General features: G+C 43.0%; 1 protein-coding gene across 3 annotated transcripts in view; it reads right to left on the reverse strand.

Annotated features, from left to right (window-relative positions):
- Positions 1-4,403: 4,403 nt before the first annotated feature.
- NSG2 (neuronal vesicle trafficking associated 2) overlaps positions 4,404-27,975 on the reverse strand; it is a 41,678-nt gene continuing 18,106 nt past the window's right edge. For all 3 annotated transcript variants that reach the window (XM_052771909.1, XM_052771911.1, XM_052771910.1), the window contains exons 3-5: positions 27,820-27,939; positions 7,963-8,073; positions 4,404-6,382 (exon numbers count right to left, since the gene is read on the reverse strand). In XM_052771909.1, coding sequence (XP_052627869.1) covers positions 6,191-6,382; positions 7,963-8,073; positions 27,820-27,939 — 423 coding nt within the window. In that variant the 3' untranslated portion in view covers positions 4,404-6,190. The remainder of the gene's footprint in view (positions 6,383-7,962; positions 8,074-27,819; positions 27,940-27,975) is intronic.

The raw sequence follows: 27,975 nt of genomic DNA on the forward strand, positions 1-27,975 counted from the left end.
TTATCTTATTCCACCACCACCCCCAACAATTCCTTTTTTTTTTCTTGATGGCAGGGGGAACTTGTTTTTCCAGTGAGCCAAAACTCCATAATTCACACAGTAATTCTACTGGCTGCTATAAAAATAGCCACATCTTCCCAGTGGATTAAGCTGTCTTGCACACCAGACTAGCCAGTCCAGACCGCTGCCAAATGCTATATTTACATTTCCAAACTAGAATCTGTTTCTAATACATTTTTATGGGGAGTTTTGACCCTTTATATTTATTGTTAATGAGCTTTCATCTCTATAATAGCCTTTCATCCCAAAGGATCCTGAAGAGTAATTGTAATAACCTGGCATTCAAAATATACACAGAAATCAATTTACCCACCATCGAAATGTAGCCACGACTGGAGGGGTTGAGAATAAGCGACTGTTTAACAGAAACCTGTGCAATGCTGCAGTGGTGTTTCCATTTGAGCGAGAGGGCGAGCTGATTACCTGTGCTGGCTGCTGTCCAGACGAGCAGGGTTCACCCACAGACCTGCAAAGCAACTTGCGGAGAAGATATTTAGTGACTGCGAGGGCTTGGGAGCTTCAGTTTTCGGGTTGTCCGAAGGCCATGGGTAGCTGCGCACTTACCCAGCAGGGAGATGGTACCGGTGGAGCCCCCAGCACCAGCCCCTGCAGACACCTGGTGCCACCATAGCGTTCCAGCAGTGGCTGGAAAGCTGCTGGCACAAGCTGGCGTTGTTGCTGGGCATCGCTCCTCTTGCTGCAGCAGGCAGTATCTCCCTCGGATTTGCACTGTGTTGCTGCTTAAAGCAACCCGCTGGCATGGACCTATGGACTCTAAAGGAGATCTGGGCTTGCTGTGACTTTGCAGCCCCATGTAGCATGAGCTTGGCTCTTTTTAACCCCTGGGACTGCGAAGGGCTAGCCTCTCCTTGGCCATTTGCAGCTGGCAAACACTGGCCTTCAATCAGCTGTGCCGATGGAGAAGGGCAGGGGAGCAGTAAGTAATAATGTCACCATCAATCACCGATTGCCATGGGGAAGCCTCCGCATGCGATTCGTCTAAAACACTGCTGCCCGAGTGGTGTAAATATTTTATTAATGGCTGCCTCAGTTTGCAGCATTTTCATTATTGCTCACACCAGTAGTGCTCACGCTTTGTATTACCAACAAGGGAAGCCACGGGGCGTCTTGTTTCCGACCTCCCGCCCCTGCGCTAATGGGGACTGCCGGCAGCTGCAGCAGCCCCTCCGCGCAGGCAGGAGCCCTTGGCGGAGGGAAGCGATGCACATCCCCAGCGGACGGGTCCTGCCATGGCAGTGGGCGAAGGCTCAGGTAATCCCATCAGGGCAGAGCAGGGCAGGGCACTGGCCATGCCAGGATGAACTCTGTAACCTGCCATTAAGAGGCTTTTCCATTTCCTCTTGCTCTGCTTTTACCATTCACAGTCTGCCTACTGCAGGACAAAAGCCTCTTCAGCACTAATCCTGCCCAGTTTTTCCCAGTGACGAGCGGTTCAGGCATAACGCCACTGTGTTTATCACCTTCCTGTACTTCAACTTGCCATGGATTATTTTCCATGACGGAGCAACCCACAACCCATCAAATGACTGGTCGTCCACCCTCCCAAGTAAAGTAACATTCCCAATCAAATGGATTTTACCTTTTTTGCCCCTCAAAGGGCACCAGTCCAGCTGAGAAGGGGAGCTGAGTACCAGAGACCCCTGACTTTGCTGGGCACTCATCCAGTGCTCTCAGTGGGATCCCTGTAACACCCCTGCTACTGCTGGCATTTTAAAAAAGCAAAGGCCAAAGAGACAGAAGGAAAGAGCCTTCCCTTCCCCTGTCCCCTCCCGCAAGTAATTTTCTCTGGCCTATTTTGCAGGAACTGAAAATCTATTAGAGGAATAGCTTAATCCGGTTTGACTGTAATAATTAGGGTGCTTAAAAAAAACCCCCTGACTAATCGTATAAAATGTGACTGTAGACAGTTCAGTGCATGACCCTTACACTTATCACTTGAGGTATTATTACAAACCAGAAACAGCTGGCAAGCATGGAGGAGGATAAAGAGGAGGAAAAAAATAATCACATGCAAAGGGACTGTTCCTTTTCTGATCTCATAACAGAGGCACTGGCAGCACCTTGAGCTGTCTTTCTAATGCAGATCCAAAGCATGAAGTCACCTCTAAGACCCTGGACAGACACGTCTGTTTTCACCAACAGTGTGCCAGCGGGATCCTGCCGTCGGCACCTTCTTTTCTCACACTGGTTTTGCAGGCAGTCCAAGGGGATTTGAATCAGCGGTGGAGCGATTCCCCTCAGGGCACGCTGCAGTCAGCAGATGTTTGTAGCAACAATGGGCAGCTCTTCCAAAACAAGACAGTCTGTATTAGTCAAGCAGGATATAGTGCTTTAGGGTCATTGGGTTACGACAGAAAAGCAATGATTGCTTCCATGTCTTGGCTGGTAGCAATCTCTTTTTCTCTTGCTCTAGATCTTTCTCGGGCTCCAACAGCCACAATTTCTTCCTTCTCTTCCCAAGCCTAGGCTCGGGGCAGCTGACTTCCAATCATGGCATCACCATACCTTTAGTAAAGCTATTTTTTTTCCCACATGTTCTGCCAGTCATTCCACAGGATTGCTGCCTGTTCAGAATGCCCTTGTCCTCGCAAGATGAGCTCATTCATGTGCTGACACTTCTTGTTCAGTCCCTTCCTACCACTCCAGCCAGGACAAACAAACAGTCCAGGCGTCCATCTCCTGCATGACTGTCTCAGAAGAGAAATCAGCTCTTCCAGTCTCATTGGTCCACAAGCATATTTTGGTGGAGAATGCAAAATCTGAGCCCACTGCAGCAATCTAGTATAACGGAGATCACCCAAAGGCACTCATGCTTTAGCAGGGTCAGTCACAGATGAGGAGGTTGGAGCTGACTGGACTTGGCCGTCACGTAAATGTTGGGAGAAGCAGAGGGAAGGCTCTTGTGCATCAGTACCATTCAGAGCTGAGACTGAGCCCTTGCCCAGACACTAGCTCACAAAAACACTACTCTGTAGAGCCAGTCAGAAGCTTTAGACTTCACAGAGAGATGACAGCCAGGATGAGACTGTACTATCACCAATATGCTACTTTAATCAGCATTGAAAACGTATGATCAACTTGGAAGAAGGTTTTTAAAGACTGAAATAAGAAGATGCACTACCATTTCAATTTACTCTCTCTCTCTGTTACTGTGATTAAAATACGTGCTTGATCTTGGAAGCTCTACTGCAGCTTGTACAAAACCGGTAATAACAACATTCACAGTGATGGAACTTGCAGCTGGAGTTGGGTTGTTTGGTTTCTTTTGCTCTCCCATAAATCTTCCCTGAGTCTTTTTTTCCAATCTGTTCCATACAGATTTTGATCTTTTATTAAATAGGAATGGTTATCCCCACTGACTCACTTATCTAATAATAGCTAGAACCTTTTAATTCAAATTATTTGATTCCTGGGTTTTTTAGATTACAGTAAACATAAGGTTAGAGTATTACTGGGAAAGTGGCAATAGAAATACCATGATCAAATTATCTTGTGACTCAATTCTGCAAAGCATGCTGAATCCTTTTTAATACATTTCACAAGTACTTGGTGGTGACCTCTAACACCAGAGTGGTTTCTCTCCTACGGTAGCTCAATTTCACAACTCACTCTGGATACGCTTTTTTTGGAAGGAAAGCCATCCAAAGGTTTTTATAAAACATTCTTTAGCCTTTGGGAATGAGCCAATTTACTGCCAGGGTATCATTCCATTTCTAAGAGTTGAAGGATTTGAGGAAATACAATCTGCTTTCTGAACAATATGTGAGATGAATATAGTTGTGGTTTTGTTAGAAACCAAGCTGCAGGGTTTGGATACACAGCTCAACTTTTTCAAAGTTCAGCCGTGGCTCTTGGTTTGTCAGCTGTATTTCTCTGCAGCACTACTTTTTGTAACAACAGCCCTTCTTACGGAGCCTGCTCTAGCACACATGAATGCTTGCATTGGGAGTAGATGGCAAAAGAGACGTTGCTGCCAGCTGAATTTTCTATTATTTGTTGGCCTTAAAACGGGAAGGGAGGGGAGGTCCCTCTGTAAAGTCAGGCATCACCAACAGAAGATCAGCTTGGTTTTAATTACTATTTTTCTATTTGCACTTGAAAAATGGGCAGGAACATAGGGAATAAACCCCCTGCCATTAAAGGGGAAAATTGCAAGCTCTGAAAATGCCTCCTGAAAGCCAGAGTCACTTTGAGTCCCGTGCAAAGGTGCAGTCTCTCCTGCAGCCACACTCGGCAGCACCTGGCACACACATATTGCCACCCACCACCTCCCAGCCCACGGCACGAGTCGCCAAAAAAAACCTGCCAGAGCCACACAGATGCTCAGTCACATCTAGCTTTATTTTAATCCCGTCAGAAAAGTTCAAGAATTACACCAAAAAATACTTCAGTCTCTGCTACCTACTGACAAAAAATACACCACAAAATTATAAACTGTTCAGTGGTTTGCTGGAGTTTTGATTGTTGGTGTAGGGGGTGGTTTGTACATTTTGAGTGAGAAATGAATTTACAGGTGGAAGGGGAACAAAGGATAGGAAATCAGACAATGGCATTTGGCACTACAATTTTAGCTACACTATACAGTTATTTATCATGATGCCTGTTAGGACTGAGGAGTTCTGCCCTCATTTACACCCTCTAGTGTCTATGTATGCGAAATGGAGGACAAAACTGCCCAATGCAGGGGAAGAAGGGGCCAGTTCCTAATTTCCATCCCAGTCTAGCCACAAATCTGAAAAAGCAGCCTTAGTCAAATGTGAACCTTGCCCTCCCTGTGCACTCTGCTCCTCCTGCTCAGTCTCACCCTGTCTGCGCTACCAAGGAGCAGAGCTGCTTTGCAGCAACAGCTTGCAGCCCTGAAAAAAGAAGAGAATCGTTTTTTTTTTTTTAAATCCCACCAGTCTGCACTAATTGCACATGCCATTTGTGGGGAGAGGATGTTTTCCATCGGCCATGACTGGATTAAGCTTGGGGCCTGGTCTGTGTCTGCAAGCAGAGACTTGATGGGACCCTTGTACTCTGAGAACATGCTATGGCCATCCCTCTCTAATTACCTAGAATGACATTAAATACTGAAGTATCTGAAGCTGAAGAAGGGAAGCAGGATCATCCCATTTCATGGGCAAGGGAAAATTAGGGGCTGAAAAGTTAGAGGCTCAATACTGTTTTATACTATCACCACTCTCGAGAGGCACCTCAATTCATAATGGCATTTCTTTGTCTCTTGGTGACCCTCAGGAGAGGTCCCAAAGGATGAAGCCTCATGTAAATTGCCAAAGGTCATGCAGGAAATCTGTGCCAGAAGCAGAAATAAAGCCCTGATCTCCTGACTACTAGTCCTGTGCTCAGAAGTATATTCATTATTTCACTATAGCAGACTCTGTCTGCTTCCATCCTGCTCCATATCCAAATAGCAACCAGGACTTCAGCCTCAGAGCCCAGCCAAGGTCACCAGCACAGTGGCGGCTCATTACGAATGCCTAGATCTTTCTGGATTTACATAGGTCACTGCGCAGGGGTGTGTGTGCATGTGTGTTTGCACGTGTGTATGTTTGAGGGAGGAGGGAATGCTTGTATTTCTCCATCAGCAAATGAACACTGATGCTAGATTCAATTTGACAGCAAAATATCCCCCCTTTGGCAAGCTAAACAGCATCACAATGTCTTTGTACCAAGTTCTTTCTACCCTCTCTCTCGGAAGGATTTCAGCTGTTCCTTCACTGCATGTTAAGCTTCTGTCACAGCTTTCCAGCAATGGTAAAACTTTGCGGGATTCTCTTTGCTGCTTTTATTCTCTCTGGCTGTTTATCTAATTGCTTTTTTTGTTTTTTAATTTCTTTTTCTAACAAATAGTTAAGCAATGATTTAAAAATATTTTTACATTGTAAGGTACAGTCAACATCAAACATGCCTTTGTACAAGAGCTCGACTCGGTTACAAATCAACGAGAACAATGCACGAAAAGAAATATCCATTAAGATGACTCCTGCACTTGGGTTTTATTTATTCCTGTCGTGCTGTTAGCACAACACCCTCAGCTAGAGCAATGCAGTATAGACATGGTGTTGTCCCCCCACCCTCCGACTTCGCCTGTCACCACTCGTTAACTTTAATGACCTTCTGTCTTGGCAGCCTTGGCTTCATGGTTTACCGATCCTGAAGACAGCCAGGGCGATACAGCCCGGGAGCTGGTCTGCTTGGCCATGCTGTAGTGGCTGATGACGGTGTAGAACCTGCCCCGGGAGTTGGAATCCTGTGCAGAGTAGTATGCATCCAGCGAGGCCGGGATGCACCGCTTGTGCTGGAAGCGGGGAGAAAGCAAGAGAGGTAAACAGTGGTCCCATCACCCTCAGGCTCTCACTTTAAAAATCTCATGGTTAGCTGTTTGCACGGATGACATTTGACTCAGACTTGCTGCAGCGAGAGCGTCTGCTGCGCAGCCCCAACTGCCTTTCAGCGCTGTGGGAATGCACAAAGTTTAGAGTCGGGCATCAGCCTTCAAAACCTGTTGCTATTGGCAACCCTGACTGCAGGCTGATTTCATCCGTGGATGGGAAATGGGGACTTTAAAATGAAGGTCTGACTGGTTTGGTACGTTGCTGGCATGCACAGAGACAGAGGCCCCTTGCTGGAGTCCTAGCAGGGCTGGCTGAGCAGCTCTTACCACAAGCTGGACTGAAAGCTCTGTAGAGCAAAGTCCAGAATCAATCCTCAGACAAGTAGAGGACAGGCAGAGGCAGAGTAAGCTGCTTAGGTGCTGCTCTGTTACAGTGTGTTATCTCTGACCTGTAGGACGACCACCTTGGTCGGGGATGGTAGGAAGCACAGCCCAACCGGCCAGCCCTTGTCAGAGCTTCTCGTCTGTGCAGACACTGCCCATGCATCTCCGCTGCGCTAGTGCTGACACTTGTGTGCTAAGAACTGCACAGATAAAACAATTTTCTTTGCAACAGCTGTAAAAGAGCAATCAAATGGTAACAAATGTCGGACTGGTTGGTATTCACCGGAGCCGAAGTAGCACCAAGGACACAAAGAGCCCCAGGTACAATCGTTATTAAATTATGAGATACCCCAACTCCCAGTTCAGTGTGACTAACTGAAATCTGAGTCCAAAACCTTCAATCTTTTCAGAAGTTCTGGTTTGGATCTGATTCTGAAATTCATGACTCTGTCCGAACTTCATTTTTATATAATCTAAAAGAATAACTCACAATGACTAATACACCAACATCCTTACTCTATTTTCCAGCCTACAGACTATCCCCAGTGTGGTCAAGATTCCTGTGAGTTTACGACTTTATTCACAGTAAGGAGTCAGTGAACTATTTTGCAAACGTTTGTGGTTGGTTTTTTTAATTTCAACAGAACAGGCAAATAGTTCTCTGTGAATATTCAATATAAAATCCCTGGGCAGTGGGGTTTTAGCAATTAAGTTACACGATTTTTTTCTTGATAGAGGCTCAAAAGCACCTAGAAATGAACTACACAGGCAAATTCGGATTTCTTTTACAAAGGACACATGTGCCAGCACTCTGGGAGTTTTCTTTGCATTAAAATGTATGCCAATAAAATTCAGTCTCTTGAACATGTGGGAAGCAAACGCAGGATTCCAGCTGCAATAAATCCATTCACGAATATGAGGAATTGTTCCTGAACATCTGTCTGTAGTGTTCACCAAATGCTAATCCCCAAAATTACAGTGTAACAGTAGCTGATGGAGGCAGATGCAAGTCCACATTTCCCATAACACTTTTCCCATTTCAACACATTCTTGCCAAATGTTCTGTTTGGCCTGGTCAGAAAAGCAGACTAGACTGTAACCACGTAGTCAATTAGAGTCTATCGTTATCTCAGGCAATCCATCCGTCTGAAGTTTCTTACCTTATAAACAAATCCATCTGGGCAACTGTGGTCGTAAGTAAAGGCTTTGTATACCACAAGAAACACTATGCAGGCAAGGAATGCAAGAGCCAGACTTATGAGAATAGTGACCTACAAAAGAGGGATAACGTTACTCTACATATGTTAAAATGGCATATGAGCAACCTCATAATTAAATGACTTATAGTAACAGCCATCCTAACAGACTGCAGTCTTCACTCCACTGTGCAGTACTTAACTAAGCATGGTAATTGAATGAATGCTAGATCCAATAGCCCTGAATTCTCACATAATTTCCATCCCCCCTGCAGACCTTCAGGAGTGCACATTCCTGTGTTTAACCCCTTGCAAATGCATGGATTTTGCTGAGGCATTTGGTGTTCTCAGCTTTGTGTTCCCATGCTCTCAGCTGTTCAACCGGCAGCATCATCTGCTGGCCCAGCAGGATCCACTGGCAGCCAGAGTCCACATTCGGGGTCTAAACTGTGCAGATAAGCTGCCTTATAACCATGGCAAGATCCTGCTTTTCTGATAGCAGAAGTAGGTGAGCAGGTAGGAAGAATGAAGCCTTTGTAGCGCACATCCCTTTGCATCCTTCTGGGCGATGCAACAAGGATAAGTTTTGCCTCAAGCACCTTGCAGAAGGGAGGGCGGGAGAAAGGGAATCCTTCTCTATCAATCAAAGCTGTAAAAGGACAATACCCCGACCACCGACAAAGCCCAGCATGTAAATCCCGCAGCATTTCCAAGAGCAGATGCTGGTGTTGGAGGTACCAGACACAATACCCTCTTTGGGGCTCAAACCTTCCCCCTCTCCTCGTTCCCAGCAAGTTACTTTGCTGCACCATTCTGTTTCTTTGCTGTAGCTCCCTTCTCTCCAGCCCTTCCAGGTCCTAAATTCTGAAATTAAATTCTGAATGCTGTTCATTCAACAGCAAGTTTCCTGGCCCCATTCAGATATCTGGACTGAGGCCCCGATCCTTGATTTTAGCTGAGCTGTGTCCTCCCCAAGGACTGAGCAAGGGTCCCAAATGCACTCTCGTTCTCCCCTTCCCCAAAGCTTTCTTGGTCCCAGCTGGTAATTCTGCAAATGCAGCATAGCTGGCTCTGGCCTTCTACTGCCCAAGTTACAGCAACACATCCTGTCGAGACTGCTGTCTCACACTGATCTGGATTGGCATGAAAAAAATATCATAATCCCTGGGGCTTCAGTGTTACCATGCAAACTAGAGTTGCTAATCAAATGAACTCACTTACAGAGATGATGGGGGTGGGAACAGCAATAGGGGAACCATTTAAAGCTGTTGCATGGCCAGCAGCATGGGGAGGGAGCTACAGCAGCTCCCCAGCTTGGTCTGGCTCACTGGGACTGAGACCAGCAGCACGCATTTTGCAGGATATTTGCCTGCATGAGGAAGCAGCTGCAATGTTCCTGCGCTCGGTGAGCCTGTGAGAGCTCACGCTGAGGAAGTTCTTACAGCAAAAGTTTGAGGTCAGGCATGGGCTTACAGGAGGGATAGCGATCAGTGGGCTTTTTCCTACTCACAACCTCAATCTGTTAGCTTCAGAATCCCACCTTCTTGTCATGGCACCAGAAGCTGAGCCCAGGGCTGCAAATTTTCCCTGGTCACATCAAAAGCCATCCACTGAGACAACTGCAATGGTAGGATGTGGCAGGGACTGTGTGCCTGACCCCGGCTAATGCCCCTGTCTGCAGGCATGCTACCACCATACCATGCATGTGCTTATCCTCAAAAACATGCCCCCATCCCAATATCACAGGGCTGCACCTACCTGTACTAAAGGCAACCACTATAATTTACTGCCCTAGCAAGGAAAAGCCACAAATTTTTCAGGTCCATCTAGTCATTCAGTGTTCATCCACTCTTCTGTTGTTACAGTTATGTCACAATCCTCTTTTTATTTTCTTGTATGGGTGTCAAGGAAATTGAACAGTAGGTATAGGCAGAGGTTGTTCCTTAACTAATGTATAGGAGACTGCTGATAGCAGAAAGTGGGGAAATAAATAGAGGGATAATTCCTACAGTATAGTGGACAGGTTTGTTAGGAACAGCAACTAATAAAGAGCAAGGTGGCTACATCTCAGAATTCATCACTATAATATTATTAATATAACAATAATATTATGTAATATTAGTAATACTTTATCAGTAAAGATATACTAATTGCTTAATACGGTTCACACTGAATTTTGCTCTAATTCTCTCCTTCAGTCATCGCAGCAGCTGTAGTTCTGAGAATCTGTATGATATGCAATCCCTGCACGGACTTAAAGGGGCCACTGTAATTTCTTGCAGTGCAGGAAAAGACCTCCCACCTTCACCAGTCCTGCAGAAAGATGCACTGCCTGGTGAGGTGTATTCCTACATTGCACACAGCACATTCGGACTATTACTCAGAGAAGCTGAAGCAGCCCTGGCAATGCCACCTGCAATGCTGGAAGATCCAGGGCTACAATTTTGGTGGCTGTTCTAAGACAAAAAGAAAGAGTGAACGTAAATCTGCATGCCTGGCCTTAAATCTGACCCAACACATCCAGTTCAAAACTCAGGAAAGAGAGAGGTATGGAGACTATATCTAGAAGGAGAGATTCATAAGGTCATTGTTAAGTCAGAATATTTTAGAATAAAGTGTAAAAAGGTAAGAAGATTGGGGCTAACAGGCTTTTCCAATGATGAACAGGTCACTGAAGCCCCAACCCGCCTTTTAGAATAACTGCTCATATTAACCTCCTCTTTGGGGCCTAATCTGCTGCAAAATGGGTCAATTAAGGAAAAGGCAGCTGCAGAGGTAGAGGCACTGACTGCTGGATTTCATAAGAGAACAAGTGTAAGAGAGTCCTGGTGTGCTGAAAAGGTAGCTGGTAGAAAAGGCGTACAAGTTGTATGAATTGCACTAGTCTGACCATGAAAATATGGGCTCCCCCTCCTCCCCATCAAAGCACACTTGCCTGTAAGTTTGAATAGAAATATTTCAGACCAGCTTTATGGTAGCCCATGGGTTCCCAACCCGGGGAAGCCATATGCCTTTTCATAGTGCTGAAAAGGAAGAAGTCTCAGTTGGATTCAAGGGAGATGAAAATGGAATTTACCATCATTTCTGCCCCCAAAAGAAGTTATATTACACCTGAAAAAATGAAAAAAAGTCACTTTGAAAAAGTATAGTCAAAAGGAGAGAATTCCTGGATTAAGTATGCCAACACTCTCTACTTTTTCCAACAGGAGACCAGGGAAAAAAGTCCCTTCTCTATAAAGACCCATCACAATTCAGGTCTGGCAGGCCAGGTCTGCCTGGAATTGCATTTCCCCCTGTAGAATACATGTTCATCAACTCTTCCCCATTTAAAAGGGAAGCATGTTAGACCTGGTACTTCCTCCAATAGCAATTTATGTAGAAATACAAAGATGACAATGACACAAGTCTCCTTTGAGGTTAGTTTGAAGGCACTAAAGCAATACATACATCTTGCTCTACGAAAGCCAATGCTTGGACGGCAGCCCTGGCTAGAAATTCAGGAAATAAGGAATTCTCAGCTCTCCAGTTTGGTTGCTCTGCCCTAAATACAATGTACAATGAAAAAAGAAATCTTGCTTGGGTTAAGCTGAAGGAACAAACCTGTGCTCACGGCAAAGGAAGAGACAAAGGGCAATGAAATTACACCAAATGCCACCTGGGAATGCATAGAGCGTAACTCAGTGAGAAAGTACCTCTTGTTCCTAAGAAATAAGCAGCTGCTCATCCTCTAGCTTTCTTTAGTAAATACAACCTTCACCATCAGGGCTAGCAAGAGCTGCATACTGGCAGGATGCATACACCCCGTGCTATGATTCCTCCTGCCCTAATGTTTACTTGGTTCCTTTCTCTCCCTCTGCATCACTGCTTCCTCCATCCCAGAGGGATCCACCAAGGCTGACTGCACCCAGAGAAGAGGCTGTGGAAAGGGAATATCCCTGAACTGTCAGAGGTCTCCCTCACCCAGAATGACTCTGTGTCTGCCTTCCCCAAGAGTTGCCACCAAAGTTGCTTTGAAGGCTTCTCACTCTGAGCCAGTTAAAATGGCCAAGTTCTTCCTTCAGCCTTCAGAAAAAGAAAGAACTGAGCTGTCTGGAGCGAGAATGAATGTCCCTTCTTTTGTTAAATCCCACATATATGCACAGCCTATGGAAATGACCATTAGTAATGCGATTTGACTGGTTCCTTTCCTCTTGTCTGCCCACTGAGCCCCTAAAAATAATAAATTCCCCTCTGCTCTGTCACTCTGCTCTGGCAGAGTGCTGACACCCAATTCATTAACTCCCAGGAGCAGGTCCCTCTGCTGAGCTCTCCCCTCCCTCCAGGGTGTAATTGAGCCCATTTTCACCTCCCTTCTGCCGTTTCATGTACTGGCAAAATTACAGCATGACACAATATTACACATGATGATACATAGTGTAAAATTGTTCTGGGATTAAATGTCATGTAAGATGTTAAAACCCAGAGGAACGGTAACAAAAATCCACCCGTGGCTATTTTGCCACGCCAGAGCTAAGATCCACCTCTCTAGCTATTCCAGAGCATACAAAGCTTCGTTAACATTCAAACACCAAAGAATCACAGAGCTGCAATACCTAATAAACCTCCACTTTTTTTTATGATTAACATGAACCTTGGCAGTCTCTAAGCAATATAAACACTCACAGAGGGGAAATAAAATTTAGTGAGCAGATAAAACCTAGAAGTGCTGCAGGCATGAATCTGTCATGTGTGACTGCTCGAGTGGGTAAAAGAAGGGGGCGATTGCCTGCCCTTTCCCCAAAGTCTTATATGATTCCCAAAGGTTCCCTTAGGAGGGGAGGGTCTGCTGGAATGGAGAAGAGAGAACATCGTTACCACACCAAAAAACTCCCCATCCTCCACAAAACATAGAAAGAGGCCCTTAAAATCCATGAAAGATGATGTCAACCTCCCATCAACAACAGCACACTTGGCTTGGTTCCTCCCAACCTTTCCCATAGATGAAGTACATCGTGCACTTTCACAACAGCACGGATAGAAAAAAAAAGATATATCCTCATCAGGCAACAGGACATAAATTGCCACTAGGTTTTGCTCCAGTGAGATGATATCTAATTGCAATTGTGTTCCAGTTAACCTGGCTTTCATGCTGTTCATTGAAGTATCCTTCCTACTCTGTTTGATTTCAACAGCTGCCCATGTTTTTATTGTCATCAAAAATTCCCTTTTTCCCTCTCTAGCTACAATGAAAAGCCTTTTTTAAAAGCAAACCAGAGACCAATGCCACATCCAAACAGCAGGGAATTCTTTTAATAGCCTTTTCCATTGCAAGGTTTCTACATTTTTATTCCTTATTGTTTTCCTTGGAAAAAATTTTCTGGTTTATGCCCTTAGTTTTCAGAGAGGGTGCACACCCTTCACTCCCTATGGAAGTCAGCAAGAGCGGGGAGCTGCTGGTCCCTCCAAAAATCGAGCCTTAGGGGCTTTGACAGCAATACTGATAACCTGCAGAGCTGCAGAGCCTGCAGGTAGCTACACACCAGCATTGGGCTGGTACTGTCACACAAACCAGTGAGGTATTTCGGTGCCTTAGAGTCCTTGGAAACCTGAACTCTCTGGAAATACCTGGGGGGAAAAAGAAGCAGAGAAAGGCAGATCCTGAACAGAGGTTGGTGAGAATACTATTGTACAGAGCAGATATTCATAAGGAAGGATTTTCAGGCAGTGTAGGTGGGGGAAGGGTCTGTCAGCAGATGGCAGTTCCCTTAAATTTATGCACTGTTTGAACTGAGTTGACAAATATTTTTTTCCCAGTGGGGACTGGATGCAGACGGCTCCCTATTAGTATTCAGCATCCAACCCATGCTGGTGAGTTGTGGGGGGTGTGGTTTTGTTCCCACTTAAGCCACATATTACTTGTGTTAGCAGCTGGAGGAACATATAATCACGGCCCTGGTGTCAGGGCTTGTCATTCCACCTTTATGTTTTTTTCACAGGCTCCACTGATGGTGTCACACCCTGTGAGGACTCAGCATAAAAATGGTTAAAAAAAAAAAAAATGGATAGGGAGAGAAAACAACATGGGCATTCAAATGCAAGCCACCTCACAGTGAAACACAGAAGACGACATCCTACAAAACTGTGAAGCAACACCTTTTGAAGAAGTAAAGGGTTGTTTTTTCTAACCCAAACCACAATTAATCTATGAAACTAAACACAATCTAACAGATTTACTCTATACAATATGGTCAGCAGAAGGAGGTCAGTAAGATTCCAAAAAGATGAGACATTCATACGGAGAGCCTCCACATGCTTGAAGTAGGGCTTAATAAAACAAAAGGCACAGCCCCCTCTTTCCCCACTGAGTTCTCATATTTGATGGCATGAACCAGTCATTTAGACCCAGATCCACAAAGGCAGTCAGGTGTCTAAATCTCCTTTAGTTTCCTACAGGACACTAGAATCAGTAGGCACCTTCTGTAGGCTCAGGTGTCTTAAGAGGGGTAAGAAATTGGCCATTTTGGATTTTTACGCATTGTTCTGATGTATCTGCCTCTGGGTCACTAAAATGGGTTTCCAAATGAGATGGTCAGCAAGTCTGGTACAGCACTGCAATCCTTGTGCTCCACTACCAAAGCTCAAACCCATCACTGCTCATACTCAGGCAGCAACCTTATCATCTGCTGTCTAAAATTCATTTGGAAAACCACTGTGCTGCCCTTTCTTTGGGGGGAAAACAGCTGCATTCAGTCCAGCTTTGGAGGAACTCGGCAAGTACCACCTGCTGTTTGTGGATCAGGCACAAACCCCAGGTGCCCAGGCATTTGAAACCACCTTCCATTTACCACCTAAGTGGAGCAATTCTAAGGATGCAAACAGATGATGTGATCTCTATCAATCTATCTGAAGAAAACAGCACAGAATATCCTCTCCGTGCTCATGCAACTCTTATGAGACGCTAGCAAGCAGGGGTTTTCATCAGCATGGGTGGTACTTCTTAGATATGAAGCATGATTTTTTTTCTAAACCTGGCAAATAAATGTTTGACTCTGGACACCTTTCCCACTGCTCAGAGCATGCAATATATATGCTTATATACGCTCAAATTAGCAGTACAGCCAAGAAGATGCCACAACCAGGAAAAGCATTGCTGTCTATAGGAAAACCAGCCAGACAAGCAGCATGCAGAGAAGAGTTAATGCTCTCAGAGTGTAGAGTTGTGTGTTACTGTGAAGGAGACCAGTTTAATTCCCAGGTAAAGATCATCTACCATGGAAAAATCCCTACAAAATTCCGCACAGTCTTCCTAGTCTTAGCAGCTGTAATGTGAATAAGGGACCTCAGAAGCCAGATGCCTCTGTCCGTTCCTGCACCGCAGTCTCACCCTCTTCACATTCAAGTTTGCAGGAAAGGATGTCACCACCAATGCCATGTCTGGTTCTCCAAGATACCTTCACATTGCTGGCTATTGGGAAATTTTGTGGCCTTTAATAGGCAATTCAGCTGAAGAAATTATCTTGGGTTTAATCTCCTCTTTGTAGAAGATGACAGACTCTGAATGAGGCAAAATCTGTTATAAATGAAATTGGCAGAAATTCTGTCAAGCTTATTTTCACAGAAAGGCATAAGAGCTATGCTTGGATAGGCAACAAGGCTCTTTCCATAGCTTATGGCAATGCCATTACACCTGAAAACCTATCAATCCATTGACAACCTAGTTAACTTGCAAGAAAAAAAAAAAATCACAAAATCATCAATCCATTTGTCACAGGGCCAGTCCCAGAAGTCCTGCTGCTCAGTAGAAAGGTTTTAGCTGTAAGGGCATCTCAGTATATGTTCATACATTCATGATCTCACTACAAGGATTTCTGCTTGACAGTGAAAAATTCAGGAGCGTAATTTTTTCCCTTTCATCCCCTAACTTCTTCCAGCTGATAATTAGATGTAAGATTGACAACATTAGATCTCAACATGAAAGCTACAGCTAAAGCGAAAGACTCAGGAGCACTTCTCAGCTCCCGGATCCAGCTGTCTATCCTGGCTGCCTCCCACCTGTATGCCAGGATGAAATCCAAGTGTGAATCACCCCATCATTTGAATCCAGGTTGCTATTGTAAGAAAACTCAGGCATGTAGGCAGGGAGGGAGCCACCGGCTGACAGGACACTTGGACGGATTGACCACGTGGATAAGGAGTCTGAAATACACTCCAAGAAGAGATGCTCCACTGTTTAGACTCAGCCAAAGAAATGGTGTGGCGCATTGCCCAGCACCCTGTTATACAGCCCTATCTGTTCTGCAGGTAAAAGTGATTTGACTGCACTTCAAAAGTGGCATTTCACTCCTGATGGTTAAAAATCTGTTTGTAATAAGTTGCTGATTTTGCTGATTTTATGGCAACAACTTAGCCTCTGAAATTTTGAAAGGCTAACTGAAAAAAAGTGACACAACTGGGTCTTCATATTTGCTTGGTACTGTTCAAGAAGATGTAGGATTTGTCCTTTATTATTACAGCACAGCTTTATTCCAGACGGTTTCCAGATTCTTAAATAGTATCTCTTAGGAGATGCTTTGTAAGAGGGAAATGTCCTTAGTCATGTATCTAAATCTTCAGAGCTATGGGAAAACACTCCTTAGTGCTGCACGGCTTCTTACATGAAGCTTGGGGGGTGGTTTTTGGTCCTTTATCTTAGAATTCATAACCATAGACCAATTTGGCCCCAATTCTCCTAAGAACACTGAACACCATCCATGAGGATGGTATAATCTTGGGGTCCAAAAACATCTCACATCTGCTCCACTATTTCATGGGTTCCTTTCAGCCCACACAGCCCAGCAATCAAAGACCAAAAGACTCACAGAGTAGAGAAAAGAGAGGGTCATTTCTCCAACTACCCTAACGCCTCAAAGGTATCTACTTGAAACAGCATTAGCTGTCTCTGAGCCAGTTTGCTATCCCAGCCACGTCCCCGTTGGCTCTACCCATCTCTGCATACACCACCCCACCACGACTACACCAGTGAACCTCTCGCAAGATTGCAAATCTTAAAAAGAAATGTCTGTCTTCTGAGATGACTACGAACCCACCAGCAATTCCTCTGCTCTGAGCCTTGTAATACTGAGTGCAGCACGACTGTGGAACAAGAACACCGTGTTTCTAAGCAATTTGTCAAATAATTAAATTATGTACACAATAACTAGCTGGCTCAATTATATTAGCCAGTCTCCATCATGTAATATAATTTCTAGTGGCTGTTTAGGCACTAATAGCCTCAGATCTTTTTAACTGTGTCTGATGCCAGCTGTGGTCTGCATGACATCTTTCTGTGCCAAGTCAAACCCCCTGAATGGAAAATTCATGGCTCGGTTTCCAAGCCCCTGTTCCTTAATGAAGTTCTAAAATGCCATTTTCAACAAGGATGCTTCCACCATTGAATATTTGTGAATTTCCACTTAGGTAAATAAAAATCTCTGGTTTGCTTTTTCTTTTCTGACATTTAATGCCATTAAAAAAATCCTTCATCAGAATAGGCTAGTATATTGAGATGCTATAATATTGTTTCTAGGAACACCAAATAAATACACAGCCTTTTTGGCAGACCATAGAGGTGTTTAAAGGTCTTTTTCCCCTCCTCCTACAAGAATATTTTCTTCCTTTTTCAACTATCATAAGCCTTCTCTTCTTATTTCTGTGACACTGCTACCTTCAAGAGAAAAGAAGGAAAATCCCCAAATTAAACAAGTGTGGTGACTCAGGAACACTTCTTATAAAGGTGCTCTTCTTCCCAAACCCATGGTCCTAATAACACCTGACATACCATTTCATGAGCTGAGCAATGCTGGAAGAAGCTTCCTTCCAGATCACTAATTTGAGATGGTTTTTCAATTAGTGGGATTGCAGCAGACAGATACATCATCTCCACAGCTAACTCTTCATCAGTGACGTGCTGCAATTTCCCATTGCATTGTGCAAAGTCTTGGCTGTGACAATTCCTCTGGTCACTTCACGTGGGACATGACAATGGATGCCTCAGCTCATCAAGGGCCCTTTTAAAATGCATTAACAGGAATACAAGATAAATCAAGTCATCAATAAAATGTCTCCTTGCCTACCCTTTGCCTGCCAAGACTCTACCTCTGAAGAGTCTCATACATGCAAAATCATCCCCTCTCCTCGCTTCCCTCACGTTGGATTTGGTGCAGGGAAAGCATTAAGAGCCCCGAGTCCTGGGTCCAGGCATTAGCACATGGCAACAGACTTGGGAAATGCAGGTTGAGTTCCTTGCTCTGCTGCTGGCTTTTTTTGACACCTGACACACACTCAGGTCCAGCTCCACAGCTTGCTCCCCACTGGTACTCACAGACACTCCAGCAAAACCCATCCAAAGCTGCAAGCATCTAAGTCCCCAAAAGCTTGGCTTTTTCTGGGCCTGTGTGTGCAAAACTGCCCAAGCACCAATACCATCCCACAGCCAAGGATCAAGCTGGTTCTAGGGGAAAGCTGAAGTCTGTTTGCTTTATGAAATTACCTTCTTCCACAGGCTTAATTTTCAAAGCAAACCTTTCAGACTTGAGTATCGATGTACTGGGCTAAGGCACAAAATGGTATTCCTCCAGGCATGTTTTCTTGTGTATTTGCCTCTTCCATCACTTTCTTATATTTTGATTCCACATGTGACACTACCATTTTCCTCATCAGCCATCAACAACAGAAGACTGGATTTAAAAATGCCCTGAACAATTTAAGCTCTTTATATGCCAGGGCATAAGATAACTTTCCCCTACCACTCCCTAGCCCCATGGACTTCTTAGATAAAATGAAATCGAAGATCAAGCTTGCACAAATTAAAATACCTTTGTTCAGTGCACTATTGTGGTTAAAAAAAAAAAAATCAATTGGAAGTTCATTCCTTCAAGAAGGTCAACATATTCACATGCATTTCAGCATCTACGTCTACCATCACAGGTCAGGAAATAAAGCTAATAATATGGCAGCATTCATGGTCCAGTACACCCATTTCTCTTAAACTTACTCTTCTTATGTTGGTGCTTCATACACAGACAAAGTGAGGACATGGCGAGCAAAGTGTCCCTTGGGTAACTTAAGAATTAAAAGCCTTTCCATTTTAAATTAGCAATGTGAAGCTTTATTGCTGCAAATGACTTACAAAAGCTACTCTTTTAAAAACAAACAACAAAAATGAATAATCTAGCTGCTTATGATGCCTTCAAAGGCATGAGGCCAGTTCCATTAGCTGTGGATCTGACCCAACAGGCTTAATACATCTGCAAGTACTAACAAGAGGGAGCTCAGGTCTGTTTAACATTCAATCAGCAGCCTGTGCTGCTTTATAAATAGAGAGAATGAAACATTACATGGAAAAAAAATGTATGAGTGAAGCATTTCACTTCCCTGATTTTTTTTTTTTTTTTTTTTTTAGCATTCTGTGGTTTGGCTACAAGACTCAAAATGCACTTAATGACAGTCAATAAACTTTGCCTTGGCTTCAGTCAGCTGAAAACTCTTTCCTCCTCTATCCCATTCGGTCCCTCTTGCTACATTAGCATTAAGCATATTTCATTCCACCTCAAATGCTGACAAGAAAATTACCCAACAAATAGGGTTTACTGTTGGGTGGCAGAGGTACCAGAATGAAACATGGCATTGTGTTGTTGAAGACAAAGATGCAGTGTAAGAAATCATTCAGACTAAATGGAAACTGCAATTACATTTTGTAATTAGCAGAATGGGTATCTCAATGCAGTCACATATGAAAATCTTTTTCAATCATTTTGTTCCAAAGCAAAGGGTCAGCTGAGGTTTCTGCTCTGTAACTCCTTTCTTCCTCCAATATATCATGGTTTGGAGAATTTAGATTCAGCAGGTCTACCCCACAAACCCTTAGTCATGTGAATATTCTCTGTGACTTCCATTTTTAGACATTTTCTGCATAGCAATTAAATTTCTTCTTCTCTCCAAAAATCAATTAAAGAAAAAAATAACCCTGAACAAATCTCTTCAGCTGATTACTCTGTCAGTGCTTGCAGATGGCAAAAATAAAATATATTTGAGGTGGCTTTTCTGACTTTGCAAAAGAGTACATGTGTGTGTTTCTGTAAAAAAGAATATAAAACAAGAATACACTTTAAGGAATGATCCATTTCATATAAAAGCCATGTCTTTTTTTTTTTCCTTTGCTTTGCTAGGGGGTCCCTAAGCCAGTCGTATAGAGCATTCTAGTTAAATCAAAATATACTTTTCTCATGTGTGTTTTAGACATGAAAATTCTTCTTGCCTTTACCTTCTTGGGATGTAGCCTGTACCAGAAAGCCAGGTATTAACTGGGAACTCTTACAAAAACCACAGACTTACCCAAACAGGAAACCTTGCAGGGTTTATAGTACCATACCTGGGGATGTGATCAGAAATATCTGTTTTCTGGCAGCTGAGCCACAAATCCACATTCGGTTCATCCTCACAGCTCCGAATTGTCACTGATGATCACAAATGGCTCCATCAATCTATCTCTATGCAAGCTGTGAGACCAACTAGGACAGATACGACCTATCCTCTTCTCTTCCCATTACAGCCAGAGGAGGAGAAGAATGATTTCTGAGCTCAGGCAGAAAGATGATGAGCAACATTTCTCACTTCCTTTCATACACACCACAAGTGAGAGTCTGAATCCATGCAGGTGCTAGTTTGCATCAGATGTAAGTAGACTCAAGGCCAGGCAGGGCTGGGCAGTGGGGTTTTGAGAAAGGAGAAACTGTGACCCTCTGCATTGCAGTGGAAAATATTCAACCTCCAAAGACAAGGCAAAGCTTGGGCTCCAGAGACAAGTCACTCCATCACTCTCTGGAGAAGGCTTAGGTGTAGTGAGCGCTGCCTGACAGCCCTGCAAGAAGAACATGCCCGCTGCATCTGAGCGCACTGGGAAAGGAGATTGCCTGATGATAGTTGAGAACTCCCAAAGGGAGTGAATAAGCCTCCAAATCAGTCCCTGGTGACTGAAATCAACCCCTTCATATTGACACCTCTCCAAGCCCCTGTTTGAATGCAAGCCTCAACAGGAAACCACTATACCATCCCTGACGCTGATGCCAGTGCAACAAGATACCTGAATGCTATTGCCACTGCTCCCCTGTACCTGCCACCTTTCTGATTTTCCTCCACTTTGTCCCTTGTTCTCCTGGATCACACAGCTCATCTGAGTGCTCTGCAGCCTGGAAACATCTCAGCCACATTAGCAATTATCACCAAAGTGAGAAAAATCTCTGTGTATTAGCGCATGTTCCCTCCCTCGAGCACCACTCACATAAGTCAATGTAATGGGATCTTTCAGCAGCCACTCTGCATCTTCCAGATAACCGATGTGATGTGGCAGTTGCCATAGTAACATTGTTATTGTTAGTATTAAAAAGCAGTAACGAAAATTGTCCTGCTCACACTCAGAGGAGTCCTTTGTCTATGAGTTACTCCTGCCCTGTGGTAACTTAACAATTAAAGGAATCTTTAAATTTATTTAGCTATTGAATGGGCACAACGAAAAACCCCATGCCATTTTTCTGGGATTCAGTCTTTTGCGGGTTAGAGGAAGAAGTGTCAGCATAAAGAAATAGCCTACAGGTGAATGCAGAACATCCTATGGAGAAGTTTGCAGGAACCGTGGCATGGAAGGGAAGTTTGGGAAGGGGGAGCGGGGAAGCAGAAAGAGAGAAATGCCACATTTGGGTCTGGGTGTGTGTGCAGCAGAGCAAGGGAGAGTTGCCACCTACACAGCTGCAATGGTGATGTGTCCTTTAAAAACAAGGGCAGGGTGGGCAGGTAGGTAAATGTATGCATTCAAGGAAATGAGGCATTTCTTAAAGCTGTGTTCATGGTGCAGTCATCTGGCAGTTCAGAGCCCACACAGCAATTCTCTGCACCACACCGTACAAGACACTTTGTGCTCACATCTCAGTGGATCTTACCTACAGAAAGAAAGTGATCAAGACCTGCTCCCCACCTTCCTCCACAACCATAAAAGCCTGGGACTTTCCTTTCCTCTGAATTGCAATGCCCATCACATGAGGATGCTTCCACTACAAGATCTAGCTGAATACCCTGGGGATGTGATGGGTCAGATTCTAGTGGTGCAAGCAGGGAAAGCAGCTTCCATTTCAGCAAAGCTGCTACCAACAGGAAATCAAGCCCTGGACCTGGCCCAGAAAAATCTTTCTTAATTAGGAACCAAGCATTTCAGACACTGGCTTGTTTTTGATAATGAACAATTACTGTGTCAATGTCTGTTTTGTAGGGTGTGGCTGGAGACAAACCAATTTTGTTCTAAGTCTTTCACATTAGGTCAGAGGAAAATAATTGTTTCAGTATGAGCATTTCAATAACAGAAACATTTGAATGGGTTCCACTATATTTTAAGAACCTGATGAAAAGCGTGGTGAATAATTACATCCACTGGTTACTGGATCTGCATGTATCAAAGCAGTTTCAGGGTGGAGGGAGGAGAGGGTTGATCTAATGATAAGAAATATTTTGTCATTGCATACCCAACAGGAATGGATTACACAGCCAGTGACTCTGAAGACAGATCTTGCCAACTTGTAGCAAAAAGAGTGAACTTCCCGGTCTTCTTCAGTGAAGTAATTATCAATACTTGCAGATGATTTTTCCAGGTAGATAAATTGCTCGTAAGAAAACATCTTAGAAATCTCAATTTCTCCCCCGTACACCCACTCCCAACTTGTTCTGTTAAAGGCAAGTACATAGTTTAATTATTCCAACGCTGAAAGACCGATAACTTCAACTTTCTTAAGAAAATGATCCATGAAAAGGAAAGAACTGTGGAAGTCAGATAACTATGGTAGGTAACTATCACCCAGCTAATAGTTATTAAATCATTGTCTCCCTGAAAAGGCAGTAATGATTAGCTCTATGGCATTTTGTGATAACAGAGGTCAAACTGGTTGTACGTGAACTTACTTGCATAATAAAGAGACCAATTTGTGCAAAACCAGTAACCAACAGGCAGTTATATGTGTCAACCTGACACTCCATGTTGTAAGCCTACACTGAAAGAACACTCCAGTAACCTTTTCTGGTGATATTTGGAGCTAGAAAAATCTGGGCAAACTCAGGGCTACCACAGGTCTATCTACACTCACTGGGTCTGACTGGATCAAGTACAAAATCCATCAGCAACTATTCTCTAGCTTGCTTCTTCTTAAGCAGGGTGCTAATGTCTTGAACACAAGCTTCAGCTAAGTGACAGTCAAGAAAGTGGGTAGAAACCCACTCCACCTTATAAATTCTGGTTGATTTCTGTGTTAATCTGGACAGGTTGGAAGCCAAAAGGAGTCACTGGAAACCCTGTCCTCCAGAAGTAACAAGACTTCATTCAATGGATGATCTGCTTGAAAAGAAAAAGAGCGTTTGATCTCATTTCATTACTGATAGAAAGAAATAAGCATAGAAACTCATGGGAATGATAATGCTTACATATGAGAGATTATTCTTAAAAGCTGTAACATAGGGCATCACTGGCAAAAAGGAGCAGTAAGCCCTACCTCACATGCAAAGTGTTAGATCTGTTGTCCTACAAAGGAACATGGTAGAGAGAGTCATCACATTTGCAGACCTTTTCTAATGCACCTCGGCGTCATCACTGCATGGCAAAGCATGGTAACGTGAGCTACCTTCAAAGCATGCAAAATGGAAAGCAAACACCAGACACCATTCCCCTCCAGATGAAGAAACCTTGGTATACATCGTTACCGCAAAATAAGATCTTTGCAGTTCAAAAACTTCCTAGAGGGACACACTCCAAAGGCATAAACAGTCTGGAGGAGGGAAGGTCTATAAATCACTGCCAGTCAGCTTAGAAAAAATGTTGTCATTGCTTCTCTGTGGAGGAGTAAAATGATAAAAGAAATTTCTTTTATGTATGGATGGCTCAACCATAATGCTATTTTAACATCATTTTCTTGTAACCCATCTACACACGGCTATTTAAACATTTGTTATAAAGTATGTATGGGGTGACTCATCCAGCTGAAGAATAAGCCTAATTGGTCAAACTTCCAGGACACTGTGTGCTGAGCTATAGAGAATCATAATCTCATCTATTAGGAGATGTGACAAGTTGCAGAAGCTATCTAAAATTCCTGGAAGAGGTAGTGTGAAATAAGAACCATTGCCTAGGGACAGTCTCTTCTTTACAATAATTAAAGAGCTCAGATCTGTGCTATTCTGGATGGATGAAAAATATGCATACATAAGCTTAAAATCTGTCTTTGGCTTGCTCATGCGAGAAGGTTGTCTAATAATTCATTAGCCTCTTCAATAAAAGATACCCAAAAGGCAGAATAAAGGGCATCTGTGGATCTGACTGCCATGTTCATATGGTCACAAAATTTCCCCCAGAGATCCTGCTCTACCATATAATACAGCTACATGACTCAGAAAAAAACCAAGAACTTGGGAAGAGTTTCCTTCTTCCCTGAGAACATTCCTATACCAAGTGACCAGAAGTAGAGAGGAAACAAAAGCACTTCACAGACTGAAACAGAAATGTTAAAACCTCCTCCAGAGAGGTTATTAGTGGGTGGGGAGCACAGTCATAAATATGGAGTCCAGCAGCATTTTTCCACACACACTCATTAATGATATTCACTTTGCCATATTTGTTTGAATTGATGATAATTCTACCATTTGGGTGAAAAATAAAATATTAGACATCTCACTTTGTATTCTCCAGGATGCCGAAGTAGTGCAGTAGCAGATAGGAGAGGACCTCTTGGCTACTTCTTTGCATTCTCTTACTGTCCTGTCTTTTTCCCCAATATACAGGTACCACATGCTGAGACGTACTACTCCTCATACACAGATTAGCAGAGCTGTAGTAGCAAAATGTGTCCCTACAGAAACCCTTGAATTCAAGCATTGCTGTGGACTCACACCAGTTGTACATGCATTTCCCATACAGCTCTCATCTATTTGGATATTATTGGCTCTAAACCAATGGACCGTCTACACTTGGATGGACCATTGGCCTCTCCCTCCATCATTTCCCTTGCAGAAATCAATGGGGTGATTTACTTGCTTCTGCCAGTGTATAGCTACCAACAGCCCGGCTCAAGTATAGATGAATACTTTAATTTTAATCAGCATGTTAGCAAGAAGTTGTGGATGGTACTTCCAACGCACCACATACTGGAAGGCTATACAAAGCAACCAGCCAGCAAAAGAAAACATGATGATCTCATTTATATTATCTTTTTTTAAGCTTTTAAAAGTGTAGCCAAACTGAGATAATAAAAGTTATTTACTATGATTTCCTCTTACAAAAAACAAATGTAAAATGATTTCATCTGTACTAGATAATAGGCCTGCTTATAACCAGAGGGCAGTATTTTTAATAACTTCACTAAAAATATGCACTGGTACAAAAATGTGGTGCAATAAGAAAGAAGTACAAAAGGTAATGAAATATTACCTATTATCTCAGCTCATTTTTGTCAGGAAATAATACTACAAACTTAATATGATACATGGAAGCCTTATGAAAAGCAGGCAGGGAGAGGCTTATAGTCTTATCCAGTATTAGACGAGAGGCTGAGTGATTAATAAGTTGACATTGAAGAGCAGAGAATGGAAATCATATGGACTTTAGGGAAAGGAAATAGCTTAAAAATGAAACTGTCATGCTGCCAGGCTGCATAGGAAGAGGCACAGCTCCCACAGCCGTCCCCACTGCGTAGCATAATGGGAAGGCAGCTTAAACCTCTGTCAGTGCTGTGCACACCACTGGAGCCTCCGGCTCCCCCACACCTGCTGCTGCGCCGTCCTCGGGCACACATGGATGAGAGCAATGGGAGAACCACACTGAAAATAGGAAGGGGAGAGGTAAAAATACATCAAAAGGAGAGGTTTGAATGCAACAGCAACTTGGGGGGTTGAAGAATGGGAAAAATAAGATACTCTATAGAAGGAGTAGATTAAATGAGATTTATCCATAGCAGTGGATGAGCTACATATCTAACTTATGGGCCTCCAGTATGCACAGTGTGTAAGGATGAGATGTTCTTGATTGCTTTAAGTAACAGGGCCAGATCTTTTGATGGGATTAAAACTTGGGTCTTACACTGACCTTAACACTGTTCAGGGCTGCAGGATTAAGTTTTAAATACCCAGTGAAGCACCGTTACTTACAATATCAACAATAATGCCATTTATTGCAGGTCACAAGCCAACTTCCAGGAGACTACATTTACTGTTGTTTCTCAGGCACATTGTGTCTGGTTCTGATTTGTACGTTGCTCACACTGGAAAACATCTGCTGCAGTTTCCAAGACTGGGGATTTAACTGTGGCTAATTCACTGTTTACTTTACTAGTGGTACCAACGGAGAGTCACCATTGGTGGCAAATAGGTACTACGCATGCAATAAGATCAGTGAAGAACTCGGTCAAAATCAACAGCATGTAAGCCCCTAGTAAGTAATTCAGATCAAAACATGTGGTGTCCACTGGAAAAAAAACCAAAAAGCTATAAACATTTATTCACAGACCTCTTAAGAATAAATTATGGCTTTAAATATCCTGGATGAAAGCAACAGAATTGCCCTTGTGAAATATATGTTAGGGAAATTCTGGAAAAAACAGAAACAGTGCCATTCTGTAGTGCTTTAGAAGAGAGTAGCTAAACATTTCTCCTTTCAGTAAGTTGAACAAGCCTTATCTTGAAGTTTATAAAGGAAGAATAGTTACAATTTTTCCTGGATCGCATTCCAATTTTAAAAGTGATAGTTTTCTTCTAAATTACTAGAAAATAATTATAATAAACTTTTTTATTTCTTGCAAAACTAAGAACAACTGGGCCAAATGAAAGACTATTCACTTCCTTCAGTCAATTGCTGTTAATTGTTGATGATGATACCCTTTCACAAAAATTTATAAACCCAATCCTAGCTTTTCAAGGAGCAGGACTATAGATAAGCACTGCCTACTCTCTCTGTTTTCTACTCAAATCGTTGCTATTTCCTCTGACTTTGGAAATGTGAAATTAGATCTCACATTTTTATCACTCCCATGCTCTCTGGTTTAGGAAAAGCACCATATCTTCTCAATGAAAAGGGAGAAAATACTAGCAGCTACATGCTTGGAGTCTAATTTTAGGAGGAACTGAGCCATTCTAATATGCTGCAGTCAACAGGAACTGAGGGCACTCAATAATTCATGAGTTTCTTTCCATGTTTGAGTAGAGCCTGTTGAAAATTTCTCAAGGAAACATTTTTCATCAGAAAATTCCAATTCCCGTGAACCAAAACTGCTTACAGGACAGAATATGCTGCTTGGATACTTGTCTAACATCTCTTTTTTAATCCAGTTTGAAATGGCTTTTAATCTATAATAATATAATTCTATAGTAATAAAATATTTTAAATATGAAAAGCATTGTTTGACAACAAGACAAAAGAATTTTTAAAAGGTGAAACAAATTGTTTCAATCAATCTTCACTGTGATTTTTTTATTCTTTTTAAACACAAATGTTTGAGAAGAAAAAAGATTCAAACTTGTTTTACTTTAAATTTGGGCTGGAAAATATTTTCACAAGTTTTCCTTGAAAAGGAAAACATTTCTTACTTTAGATCTAGTTATGAAGGTATTTTCATGCCTGTCCTAAAAAAAAAAGCAAGCTTTATACTCATGCAGATAAACCTCTCTTTGACCCTAGTGCTGAGTGGAGTGTTAAACTTGTTATGTCTTTACTGTCACTTTGATTCAGTTATTTTAAAATGTGTGGCATGTGCATCAGAAAGCAGCAGAATAACCATTTCTTACCTTTAGTCTTTCTGTTACACCATCAGTGAAACTGACTGTGAATTCAGCAATTTTGGGCACTCTGAGTTTTCCTTTGTTCTTCTGGTCAGGCTGATATTCTGTTCTTGTTTTCACAATTACCTGCAATACATCAACACTTCTAAGGTTTCTGCAGAC

The sequence above is a fragment of the Harpia harpyja genome, chromosome 20 (genome assembly GCF_026419915.1).
Source record: "Harpia harpyja isolate bHarHar1 chromosome 20, bHarHar1 primary haplotype, whole genome shotgun sequence".
NCBI classification, from domain to species: domain Eukaryota; kingdom Metazoa; phylum Chordata; class Aves; order Accipitriformes; family Accipitridae; genus Harpia; species Harpia harpyja.